The sequence below is a fragment of the Engystomops pustulosus genome, chromosome 1 (genome assembly GCF_040894005.1).
Source record: "Engystomops pustulosus chromosome 1, aEngPut4.maternal, whole genome shotgun sequence".
In the NCBI taxonomy this organism is placed as follows: Eukaryota; Metazoa; Chordata; class Amphibia; order Anura; family Leptodactylidae; genus Engystomops; species Engystomops pustulosus.
Window position 1 is genome coordinate 30,768,924 of NC_092411.1, and position 13,554 is coordinate 30,782,477.

The 13,554-nt window shown below is 47.4% G+C and overlaps 1 protein-coding gene across 2 annotated transcripts in view; it reads left to right on the forward strand.

Moving 5' to 3' along the window:
* The first annotated feature begins 10,142 nt into the window (after positions 1–10,142).
* ZSWIM6 (zinc finger SWIM-type containing 6) overlaps positions 10,143–13,554 on the forward strand; it is a 71,890-nt gene continuing 68,478 nt past the window's right edge. Inside the window, exon 1 of one of the 2 annotated variants that reach the window (XM_072136960.1) lies at positions 10,143–10,404. In XM_072136960.1, coding sequence (XP_071993061.1) covers positions 10,158–10,404 — 247 coding nt within the window. In that variant the 5' untranslated portion in view covers positions 10,143–10,157. Of the gene's footprint in view, positions 10,757–13,554 lie in introns of both variants that reach the window. The other variant, XM_072136952.1, reaches the window with a different exon arrangement.

The following is a 13,554-nucleotide window of genomic DNA, read 5'->3' on the forward strand; positions in this document are numbered from 1 at the left end:
GTGGAACCAAAATTTTGCAAAGAATATAAGATAATAATAATTCCTTTATTTATATAGAGCACACAGAATACACAGCACTGCACAGAGCTTCCCAAATCAGTCCCTGTCTCCATAGGGCTCACAATATAATCAACCTACCAGTATGTTTTGGAGTGTGGGAGGAAACCGGAGGACCCGGAGGAAACCCATGCAAATGAATAAACAAATAAATAAACAATAAGTAAATGTTAAGCCATTAGAATGTTCCAATCTAACTTTAATAAAATGAAGTTTTCTTTATCAGACTGCTGTGTTTTAGATGTAGCTTCCATTGAATGCTGACATTTTGCGAGTTGCACAGATACTTGTGTGAAGCCATTGATTCTAGTAGCGCAGCCCGACTCGTGTGACAATGGCAGGAGAAATAGCATCCACTTCTCTGAAGCGTCTGACAGCCTAATCCACTGTCATATTTAAAAATGTCAGAACACAATGTACGCCTCCATTACTTATTTATTGTCCCCACTGTCACAAAATGACAGGCCATCTTTAAAGGGTACGTCTTATACACATGAAAGTTGTATTAAAAACACAGGTTGAAATGCCATGACCTATGCGATTTATTATGGAGTATGCCAGGGCGAGGCGGTGCGTAGAGGAGTCGGCTTTGAAAAAATCGGAATGACGAACGCTTTTCTAGGTGGATTTTTCCATTTGATGTGCAGTAACGGACCAAGGAGCCAAGGATACAATGCGCTTCCTTATCCATAAGAAGGTGATGATTCACTAATTCACTAGGAAACGGATACGTTGATAAATGTTTCACTGTAAAACATGGATGCGGATTGTTAACTGTTCACATTATTGGTGTCGGGGCTCTTCCTATCTGGAAATAACATCAGCAGGAGCTGCTATCCAGAGAGGTTGAAAGTGCACGGATGTTCCTGCTATAATGCAATGCATTTTTCTTGTTCTTTAATACAGGCAATTTAGCCTGCATATCACCAATACAGCTTTAATAGAACAAATACCGTATCATTAAGGAGTCCACTAGGAAAGAAATGAGATGCTCCATTTGACAAATATGTGGCACAGGCAGCATACAAATCTCCGTAAGTGAGGAAATTGTTGGTTTATAGGCGAGATAGCGTGAGCAGAAAAGGAAACGTGTAAAAATCTCTTCTGGTATAAATAAATGTTCGAGGGAAACCTGTAACCTTCTTTTGACCCAGACAGTGAATTAAAACCATATCAGAGAATAACATTTCTATTCCCTGGAGATTAGGCAGCGGTAATAGAGAAGTGTTTTACCAAACACAACCTATAAATGCGGCAGTCACAGGAAAACCACAGCCTGCGGGGACATATATCTTCTCCCGTCACTCCCTCTCTACACAATGGGAGGCGCCGTAAGGTGTCCCATTGAGGTCATTGATAAACCAAGGGTGCAAATCAAATGACAAAGGGAGAGCCCTTATATATTAAGGTGTAGTCTGGGATTTGAGAAATAACTCTAGACCCTCATATACACAAACTGTGTTTTTTTCTGCATGCTATCCGTTTTTTTTTAGCAAACGGCACACTGATATAGAAATGTCAATGCACCGATGCACACAAATGAGTTTTTCAAAAACCTTGTTTGTAGCTCGAGACGTCCCATAGAAGTCTGTGCCAATGTGAAAATACCAATGCCACACAGATGCCATCCATGTGCCGTGTTTATTTGCGGATCAGGTACTAGTTAACATAATCATGTGACCCTTGAATAGGTTTAGACAAGCTAGTGACATCCCTTTCCAGACTTTTGTTATTTTGAGGATCAGTAAAAATGGATGATACAGTATAGAGATAAAAAAATGGATCCCTAGTTTGCCTCCGGAGAATAGGATACGTTTGTGTGCAGGTAGCAGTGGAAAATGTGTGGAAAAAAATGGCAATGCGCACTTCAAATTTCCTGCAATTCGAGAAAGCATTCTCTGGTTAGCCCTGCTCCACTGATCACACTCTAGTGGTCCCCGCTCCAGCAATTATACTCTAGTGGTCAACGCTCCAGTGATTATACTATACTGGTCCATGCTACATTGATCATGCTGTAGTGGTCCCTACTCCAGCAATTATAACCTAGTGGTCAACTGTCCAGCGATCATACTCTAGTGGTCCCTACTCCAGCGATCATACTCTAGTGGTCCCTACTCCAGGAATCATACTCTAGTGGTCCGTGCTCCAACAATCATACTTTAGTGGTCCCCACTCCAGCGATTATACTAGTGGTCCATGGTACATTGATCATACTCTAGTGGTCAAAGCTCCAGCAATCATACGATAGTGGTCCAGACTCAAGTGGCATACTCTAATGGTCCATACTCCATCTATCATACTCTAGTGATCCACGCTCTAGGGATCATACTTAAGTTGTCCATGCTTCAACGATCAGACTCTAGTGGTTAACACTCCGGCGATCATACTCTAGTGGTCCACACTTCTATGATCATACTCGAGTGGTTCACACTCCGGCGATCATACTCTAGTGGTCAATGCTCCAGTGATCACACTCTAGTGGTTAATGCGCCAGTAACCATACTTTAGTGGTCCCCGCTACATTTATTATACTCTATTAGTCCTCACTCCAGTGATCACATTCTAGTGGTCCACACTAGATCAATCACACCCTAGTGGTCAACATTGCAGTGACCATCTATTAGTCCATGCTACATTGATGATACTCTATTGGTTTGCACACCCTCAATCATACTTTGGTGGGCCATGCTCCTTTGATCATACTTTTGTTGTCCAGGCTCCGACTACTTTTCTTGTAATTAAAATGTGCCGTATATACTTATGACTGCTTGAACCAAGTGTGGAATCAGTGCTGGAATGTTACCTAATCTTATGATGTCCCAAAAAAAGAGTAATGATCCTCTCTTGAATTGATAACTCACTCTGAATTATCTGCTAAATATTTTCAGTGGATTTGATTACCAGTTTCTTGATGTATCAGATTACTACTTCACATAGAAGTATTAGTAGAGGGAAGAATTCTGGGGTGGAGGGGTTGTGGTATGATGATATCATCACTGATTGAAAAACTTCAGGTTATGTAGGTATAAATAACAAGGGGTTTTTGTAACACCAGTTGTAAATTTTCTTCTATAACAGAAAATAGGTCAATGTAGTGAGTTCTATATCTGATCGGGTCAGCATTTAGGAATGTTTAGGTACATGTTTGTATAATTTGATGTACGGTAACATAGCTCTGTATAAAAAGTGTGTATTGTATGATGCTGAATTTTAAAGGTGGATTTGTATTGTTGAAATTGAATATTCAATAAAGATTTATACATTTTAAAAAATAATAAAATAAAATGTAGTGAGTTCTGTGTAATTGTGCTCCTAATGGAAATGTAAGGTTTTGATGCCATTGTGTGGTCTTGGGACAACAATAGGGGTCCCAACAGTAAAACCAAGCACTGCTGACATGTTTGTCAAGTCTCTCTCAACTGCTACATTGTGAAGTATATACGGTAAGTCAAGAATAAAAACAAGTATAAATGGAGAGTTAGATGAAACAATAAGGATTCATACTTCCTATTATTCTATGTCGTGCAGTTCATAGAGGCTGGGCCCCATTGTTACTTACATCGGAGTAAGGTTGGGCTCAATCTCTAAATATCTTCATGTGGCCAATAGAGGTAAACGCTCCTTGTTGTTGATCTCTATGTTCTGTAGCTCCAAGGACATGTTTTGTTTTCTTCAAAACCTCAACACGACCCCACATCCTGCAGCAAGACTTTGAACTAGTATGATGCCAGTTCTGAGGAACACAGACCGACTCCTATATCTGATGACAAGCTTTTAGAACCACGTTGAAGCACCTGCAAAACATTTTCATCTCTTCTAGCTTTGTACAAATGTATCTCTGAAGACATAGTTCGATCTAACTAGATAGCACTTCCTCGTAGCTTACATCTCTCTTCTCTCCGCTCTCTTCATATCTCAGCTATCTGCTCCAGTTTTAAAGTCTATTACTCTACAATGAGGCTATTTACTTGGAAAGTAATAAATCACACGTTAACCTGTTCAAAACTCAGATTCTGAGATAAAATCAATACCTAAAAATGTATCTAGGACAGTGATGATGAACCTTTTAGAGACCGGGTGCCCAAACTACAACCAAAACCCACTTATTTATTGCAAAGTGCCAATTTAAGTACTAATTTATTGCTACCTGTTCTACCACAACTTCCAATCATATTGGCCTCTTGAGGACAACAAAACAGTTGAAAGAAGAAGGGCAAATTTTCACTAATGTTTGACTAATGTTAGTCGCTATGGTCCCCCTGTATAGAAGAAATGTGGGGCCTACAGGAGCTCTAAAGATATTCCTCCATTTTCCACATGTTCTACCTCTTCCTGCAGTCCCAAGCAATCAATAATCTCTCAAGTCTCCTGAAACTGCAAGATGATTCTTTGAGTTCTATGTCGAGTACCATGTTGATGGCTTGGGTGCCCAAAATAAGGACTCTGTGTGCCACCTCTGGCACCCGTGCCATAGGTTCACCACCAATGATCTAGGTGATAGCTGTAGATTGCAGTTGACATTATCACTTTTATAAATAATTTGTCGTATTGAGGATATATAATTCATGAGCACTAAGCCAAGGGAACCTATTATGAGAATTTAGGTACACCAACTCCCACCTATTACTGATTTATGTAAATTATGTCCTAAATCTAGAGGCCACTGATTGTCTAAATTAGGTTGTGTGACCGCTGGAACTTCCAGCCGGACTCAGGTGCCAAAAATCTGATGTTGGAACATGGAACCATAGAATTGTAAGTACATTTTGGGTTTTTATTGCCATCCCTGCCCCAACCCAAACTGGTTTTCCAGCATTATCCTGTAATTGATGCCCCATAGTCCAGGTACAGTGCCACAAGTCATCTGCTGATCAGCAGAAGCTAATATGAGAAGTTAGCTATTGATGATGTAGTTGTCCTAAGGGACATCAACCAAGCCAGGAGGGTAAATGGATGTGGACCTTTTCCTTTCACTATGAAACAACCATCACCAGCATTACAACAAGTCCTCATTTCTATGGGGAAGAAGCAGTTGCTTGACACCTCAGACGGTGAAAACCTAGACTTAGGCATGTTGTGTGCCAACTTTTTGATTCAAACTAAAGGAGTATTTACCAGAAATGAGGAGATTTTGGAGGCAAAATGTTCCATAAATATTATGCCATGGTTAGTATTTCGGACCATAGGGGCAGCAGTATAGGGGGTGTGAAGGAAGCAGTTACTACCAGGCCAAACCTTAGGAAAACTGAATAATCTGCTACAACGTAAAGGGCCCTATTACATTTTTTATTGGGTCCCAGGAGCTTAAACTACACCTCTGCATGAAGACTTGTAAATTTATGAACACTTTGGTAAAATTCTATCCTTTAGGAGACAAGGGGCGGTCATTGCACCTACTATGCACCAGTATGAGTCAGGCGGTGGAGATGTTACAACATTGTAGGACAACATTGCACAACCTCAATGATGGTCCTTCTTTTGTATCTTTGCCATACTATCTAGAAATCGTTGACCAGCCCTGAATAAGAACATAGATACACATAGCACTATAGGATCTATAGATAATCAATATGTTACTGCTTCCTAGAAATAATAAAAAAAAAGGGCTTGTGACAAGTTAACAACTTATTTCTTCTTCACAGCACAGACGATAACAAGCTGATCAGCGAGGGTCCAACTGCTGGGACCCCTATCGGTCATGAAAATGGGATCCCCAGCAGTCTGGAGATTCCCACTAATGGTGGAGTGACAAGTCGATTATGTGTCCTGCCATGGTATTCGATAGTATGGGAGCGTTGGGAATTTCTGAGGTCAGGACTCTGAGGTCAGGACTCCCAGTCACTGTCTATGTAAGTGCTACCGAGAGGTGAGTGCTGTGCTTGGCAATTTCCTATGCTCCCATAGTATAGAATTTAGAAAAAGGATGCATGCTCACCCTGCTGCCCCACCCACTAGTGACATCATTCCCCCCCACTCTCTGGATTGCTGGGGTTTCCATACGCGTGATCAGTTGGGATCCCGGTGCCAGGGGAGGTGAATAGAATTGGTCTATTATTTGTACAGCCCTCACAGCCATATATAACATTTTTTTATTCTTGGACAACCCCTTCAAGGAGCAAAAGCTTCTCTGTCCAGTGTTTCTTCTCCTAAGGAAGTGTTTTTTTAAAGCCATACAAAGCAAATAGATAAGGAGGCTAAAGATTATGATTAATTATGATTATCATTATTTCATTGATTCCATTGCCTCTGTGCTAGCCTTTCCTGGTGGTATCTGTGCACTTGGCCACAGTGGTAATGTAACTGTTTATCCATCTAACCACTAAAGACACTGGGGCACATTTACAAAGGGTGTGTACACTGCATTTCTGTCGGGTTTCCCGGCTATTTCCGATTTGCGGCGCATTTAACAGGGGTTTTTGGCGCACGTGATCGGCTTTTGTCGCAATCGCACCGACTTTCATTCAACATAAATCGGGGGGAGTGGCTGTAGGACAACCCGACTGATTCGAACTAAGCGTGGGATTTAAAATTCAAATTGTGTCACAAGACATGCACTCACATACACAGAGAAGAAGAAGGTGAACTCTGGCAGACCTCCGGGGGGTATCGACACATGCAGGATCTCGGGTGCACAATCTTAGTCAATGTGCCCCACTGACTGGCCTCCATGGGACAGAATATGGCAATGTCACCATTGCAACCACAATTTGAATTTTAAATCCCTTGTTTAGTTCGAATCCGACGGCCACTCCCCCGATTTGTGTCGCGTGAAAGTCGGTGCGATTGCGACAAAATCCGCAGAAAAAAATAATCAAATAATCACAATCAATAACAATCTAACTTTAGGCAATTGATGCAGTAGATTTTGTTACATTTTCCTCCTTCTCTTCCTTCAACTTTGGAAACTCTTTTAGTCCAGGGACACCTTACTATAAGACAGAAGTGTTTCCTGCACAGGCCTATCTTACACTTACACATGCTGCTTTTATTTCAGGGGGAAGTTGCTATTTAAAAGGAGTTGTGTGTCTGCCCTTATCTGGGGGTCTGGACATCCTTTTCTGACTTTTTGAGCAGGAAACCAGGGAATTCTAGAAAACCTTTGAGACCTGAACATGAGGTTGTCACCACACAAAAGCTTCATATTCTTAACCACTTACAAGCAGGCATTGAATGTACCTCTATGTAACAAAGAACTTTTAGAAATGGCCCAAATTTCTAACATGCTTTGGTCCTAATGCATAAATATTATCCACTATGCTGCTTAAGTAAATTCCTTGGGGCAGCCACAGAATCCAAATGCAAACACACCCCATGTGTCCAAGACTTAAAGGGGTTGTACCAAGTTTGACTGATATCCCCAATCCACAGGATAGGGTTCAACAAACTGATCAGTGGTTATCTAGAGAATGGGGGCTCAGTTTTCAATAATTGAATGAAGCGGCAACTGGAATGTGAGCCCTGCCCCTACATGGGATTGTGGAAAATTGAAGATATCAGGATATCAGGATATCAGGTGGGATTGCTGGAGATACCTGATCGCTGTGCTTGGCAATTTCTTACAATTCCATAGTACTTAATGGAGCTGCAGCACACACGGTTGACTTGCCAATTCATCAATTAGTGAAACTGGGATCCCCATTCTTGTGTTGGTGGAAGTCCCACCAGTATGAGCCCCAGTGATCAGGTTGTTATTCTCAATCCTTTGTACAGGCGGTCCCCTACTTAAGAACACCCAACTTCCAGACGACCCCTAGTTACAAACGGTCCTCTGGATGTTGGTAATTTATTGTACTTTAGCCTTAGGCTACAATAAACAGCTATAACAGTTATCACAGGTGTCTGTAATTAAGCTTTATTGTTAATCCTGGTTCTTATGAGATTCCAACATTTTTAAAATCCAATTGTAACAGAGGCAAAAAAAAAAAAATTGTCTGGATCTACAATTATAAAATATGCAGTTCGGACTTACATACAAACTCAACTTGAGAACAAACATACAGAATCTATCCTGTACGTAACCCGGCGGACTGCCTGTATGAGGGATAAGGATGGAGGTTTGAACAACCTCTTTAAGGGGAGAAAAAGTCTGGAGCAAAATCTGAGCACATACAATGGGGCACATTTACTTACCCGGTCCTGTCGCGATCCCCGCTGTGCATTGTCCGACTATCATGGACTCCGGCACGATTCACTAAGATCGTGCGACCGAGATCCTGCATTTGTCGCTTCCCCGCTCAGGTCCGACAGAGTTCACCTTCTTCTTCCTGGTGCATGTAAGTGCATTGTCTTGCGACACAATTTAAATGTTAAATCCTGCGCTCAGTTTGAATCAGTCGGATCATCCGATGGCCCATCCCCGATTTCTGTCGCATGAAAGCCAGCACCGATGCGCCAAAATGCGTCGCAAAACGGTAATCGTCGGAATATCCAATGTTTGTGCGGTCCGCGGACCCTTAGTACATGAGCCCCACTCATTTTTGATTTTTGATCTTATTGACCCAATTTATAAGGGTTTTCACAGAATCATAACTTATCACTTTATGTAAATATCCAATTATAGTCACGACATATATACTATAGAGCTATATCTCTAGAATGATGACACTAGCCGTTAGCCAGACACATCCATAGGAAGCTGACATGTATTGTTTTGTCATGGGGATGTCGGGATGCCAATAGAGTTGGATGAATTGCTATGGTGATACAGAGAGCAATCAACTCCCTGCATCACCGCTGGGTCTTTGCAGTGTCTGTACTCTGGCGGGCGCAGTGACGTCATCAAAACGCGCATGCCGGGCCCTGCTTTAGTACAGACATGGTGGAGGAAGAGGCAGGACAGCAGTGGGGGAACGATGAAAGGTGAGTACAGTTTGTTTATTTTTATACAACAAAAGAGGAGTCACAAGAAGGGGAGCAGAGAAGGGGCACAAAAAGGGGGATGGCACAGCTAAAGATACATAATATGGGGGGGAAGAGAAAGGGGCACAGATAAAGATCATAATTGGAGTAGGCGCATAGAAGGGGGCACAATAAAGGTGGGGGCACAGCTAAAGATGCACAATAGGAGGGGGGCAGAGGAGGGGGCACATTTACTATGAATGTGGGAAACTTCACTAATGAATAATGCTGGGTGCGCCAAATTCATTACAATCGTGCACCAGAAATCATGAGTCGATTCCCCACACTGGCCCGACAGGTTACCAACTTTAACATAGTGCGTGCAACAGACTTTGCATGTTAAATCCATCACATGGTCAGTCCGACTGAGCACCGGAACGCCCCCATATGGAGTCTAGTGCAGCTGCGCCACAAAACGGACGCGTGCAACACAATAGCTGTGCGGACACTTCTTATATACCTGTGCAAGCCGTTTACACCTAAAAGAACGTGCAAAGTCCGACAGAAAACTGGCACAAAACCCTTAGTAGATGTATATATATATATAAATAAATCTTTATTATTATTATATGAGGACATATGAGGTGACACATCCTCAGTGTCATGTCTATCTGGCGCATTCCTCCATTGTCAGGTTATATATAGACCATATGACAGCACTGGAAGTGACAGCTTGTGGCAGGCGGAGGGTTAAGGTGAGGAGGCTCCTCCCAGTGTCAGCTCCTCCCAGTGTCAGCTCCTCTCTCTCTCACTTCCTGACTCGGCCACATTTCTTTTGTTTTGAAAGAGGGCCGTGACGTCATCCGCCGCCTCCAACTCCGGGGCTCCTCGCCAGCCGAGGTCACAAGGTTCAGCCGGCCACGCCCACAGCCCAATCCACGCCCACATCCCCTTCCGCAGAGTCCTCCTCATTTTTCCCGTCAGGAGGTGCGATATCCCGGTCACGTCCGACTTCAAAGGCCATAGAGAACTTCAAAGGACAGAGAGCCCTCCCCTCTTCTGTCCCTCCCAACCGCACTCCTCTATTTACGTAATTTGAATAGCCACGCCCTTCCCCGTGACGCCACACTGTTTAGCTTTATTTTCATTTCTGGTTCGCTTTACAAGCCGAGGTCGGCGGAGGGGCGTGTCAAGTGTGAGAAATGGGCGTGATGTAGGCGTTATCAGAGGAGTTTGGGTGTGGTTTTTGTCCGGTTGTGTGAATGCCGAGCTCCCGCCCCCCAGTTTATAACGTGCAGCCACTTCCGCTGGCGGCTCAGAAGCGGTGCGATCATGGCGGAGCGCGGTCAGCAGCCTCCCGCAAAGCGGCTCTGCTGCAGACCAGGCTTCGGCTCGGCGTGCAGGCCGGGCCAGCGGGCGGCGGGTGGAGGAGGCCAGTGCGGGGCCGGCAGCTCGGCCCATGGAAAGACACAGAACCCGGAGTCCCTGCTGGACATCGCGGCCCGCAAGGTAGCGGAGAAGTGGCCCTTCCAGAGGGTGGAGGAGCGCTTCGAGAGGATCCCGGAGCCCGTGCAGCGGCGCATCGTCTACTGGTCGTTCCCCCGCAGCGAGAGGGAGATCTGCATGTACTCGTCCTTTAACACGGGGGGAGAGGACGCCCCCGGGGGGGTGAGCGCCGCTGCGGGGGGCACGGCGGCGGCCACCACTACGGGAGCGGCCTCAGGAGCGGCCACGGCGGCTGTGGCGGCGGTAGCGGCGGCCGTGACCGGAGCTGGAGAGAGCAGCGATGAGAACAGACTGCCCTTCCGCCGGGGGATCGCTCTGCTGGAGGGCGGCTGCGTGGACAATGTCCTGCAAGTGGGTGAGTCCCGGGGCCAGACATGGCAGCTACCGGGGAGGGGGCACAACACCGGCCAGAACAAAGGAGGGGGCACAAAGCCGGACCCGGGGCATGTGTGTGTACAGGACGGGGGTGCCAGCCCCTGGGTATAGCCTGGTGCTGAGTGGTAGGGGGTGCCAGCCCCTGGGTATGTCCTGGTGCTGAGTGGTAGGGGGGTGCCAGCCCCTGGGTATAGCCTGGTGCTGAGTGGTAGGGGGGTGCCAGCCCCTGGGTATAGCCTGGTGCTGAGTGGTAGGGGGGTGCCAGCCCCTGGGTATAGCCTGGTGCTGAGTGGTAGGGGGGTGCCAGCCCCTGGGTATAGCCTGGTGCTGAGTGGTAGGGGGGTGCCAGCCCCTGGGTATAGCCTGGTGCTGAGTGGTAGGGGGGTGCCGGCCCCTGGGTATATCCTGGTGCTGAGTGGTGGTAGGGGGTTCCAGCCCCTGGGTATAGCCTGGTGCTGAGTGGTGGTAGGGGGTTGCCGGCCCCTGGGTATAGCCTGGTGCTGAGTGGTGGTAGGGGGTGCCAGCCCCTGGGTATAGCTTGGTGCTGAGTGGTGGTAGGGGGTGCCAGCCCCTGGGTATAGCCTGGTGCTGAGTGGTGGTAGGGGGTTGCCGGCCCCTGGGTATAGCCTGGTGCTGAGTGGTGGTAGGGGGTGCCAGCCCCTGGGTATAGCCTGGTGCTGAGTGGTGGTAGGGGGTGCCAGCCCCTGGGTATAGCCTGGTGCTGAGTGGTGGTAGGGGGTGCCAGCCCCTGGGTATAGCCTGGTGCTGAGTGGTGGTAGGGGGTGCCAGCCCCTGGGTATAGCCTGGTGCTGAGTGGTAGGTGGGTGCCAGCCCCTGGGTATAGCCTGGTGCTGAGTGGTAGGTGGGTGCCAGCCCCTGGGTATAGTCTGGTGCTGAGTGGTAGGGGGGTGCCAGCCCCTGGGTATAGTCTGGTGCTGAGTGGTAGGGGGTGCCAGCCCCTGGGTATAGTCTGGTGCTGAGTGGTAGGGGGTGCCAGCCCCTGGGTATAGCCTGGTGCTGAGTGGTGGTAGGGGGGTGCCAGCCCCTGGGTATAGCTTGGTTTTGAGTGGTGGTAGGGGGTTGCCGGCCCCTGGGTATAGCCTGGTGCTGAATGGTGTTAGGGGGGTGCCAGCCCCTGGGTATAGCCTGGTGCTGAGTGGTGGTAGGGGGTTGCCGGCCCCTGGGTATAGCCTGGTGCTGAGTGGTGGTAGGGGGGTGCCAGCCCCTGGGTATAGCCTGGTGCTGAGTGGTGGTAGGGGGTTGCCGGCCCCTGGGTATAGCCTGGTGCTGAGTGGTGTTAGGGGGGTGCCAGCCCCTGGGTATAGCCTGGTGCTGAGTGGTGGTAGGGGGGTGCCGGCCCCTGGGTATAGCCTGGTGCTGAGTGGTGGTAGGGGGTTCCGGCCCCTGGGTATAGCCTGGTGCTGAGTGGTGGTAGGGGGTTCCGGCCCCTGGGTATATCCTGGTGCTGAGTGGTGGTATGCGAGTGCCAGCCCCTGGGTATAGCCTGGTGCTGAGTGGTGGTAGGGGGGGTGGCCCTGGGTATAGCCTGGTGCTGAGTGGTGGTAGGGGGGGTGGCCCTGGGTATAGCCTGGTGCTGAGTGGTGGTAGGGGGGTGCCAGCCCCTGGGTATAGCCTGGTGCTGAGTGGTGGTAGGGGGGTGCCAGCCCCTGGGTATAGCCTGGTGCTGAGTGGTGGTAGGGGGGTGCCAGCCCCTGGGTATAGCCTGGTGCTGAGTGGTGGTAGGGGGGGTGCCAGCCCTTGGGTATAGCTTGGTGCTGAGTGGTGGTAGGGGGGGTGGCCCTGGGTATAGCCTGGTGCTGAGTGGTGGTAGGGGGGTGCCAGCCCCTGGGTATAGCCTGGTGACCTCCCTGGGTACAGCCACTGGGTGTTTGGTTGTCAGCCCCATAAACTACCTGGCATGTGTGTTTGTCCTGTACAAAGGGCATAGGTGCCAATTGTATTTTCAGCCTGGTCTGGCACTCTTATATGCTGCCTGTGTGGATTATGTGAGTGCTGTGTATATGTGCCCATCCTCGTCAGCCTGGCATGTATAAATCAGTTCTGTATAAAGGTTGTGCACCAGTTGTATACCCAGAACAGTATATATACTAGGGCTACAAATTGCTTGCTGTATATACCTGTCTTGTATAATAGTAGGTGCCCATCATCTTTAGCTTGGCATGGGTAGACAGGGTTTTATATGCCGGCCTTCTCATGGTATTGCCTGGTATATAGTTATGTGCCCAGCCTCTTTTGCCTCTTGTGTATGGGCATATGTGCCAGTGCTGTGTATTACATGTGTGGGTATATGTGCCTTCTTAATGTGTATAGATTAATATGCCAGTGCTCTGTACGTGCCCATCCTCTTGGCCTGGCATGTGTTTGTGTATATCAGTCTTGGGGACCCTATGACCTATTTCCTAGTTGTCACGTCCCTCCTCCCATCACACGTCCTTGTATGTATTATTTCGGTATGTTATGAGCCCCTGCGCCCCTCCTCCTGCACATTACACTGCTGTTTCTTGTCTCAACACTCAATCCACAATCTATTTTGCAGTCCGCTCTATTGTTCCCTGTTATCAGCCATTTAAGGCCGAGGAGAGGGATGACTGTATTGCTATTTAAGGGGATGAGTGACAGGAAGTCCAGAGCGATATCCTCCATCTCTAGGAATCTCCAGAAATCCCGTGGCGTGCCTCTGGCTTTGTACGCCGGGGGGGGGGGGGGGGGGGGTTGGTCCCTTTAAATCGAGGTTGTCTTCTTGTCTACGGACTGTTC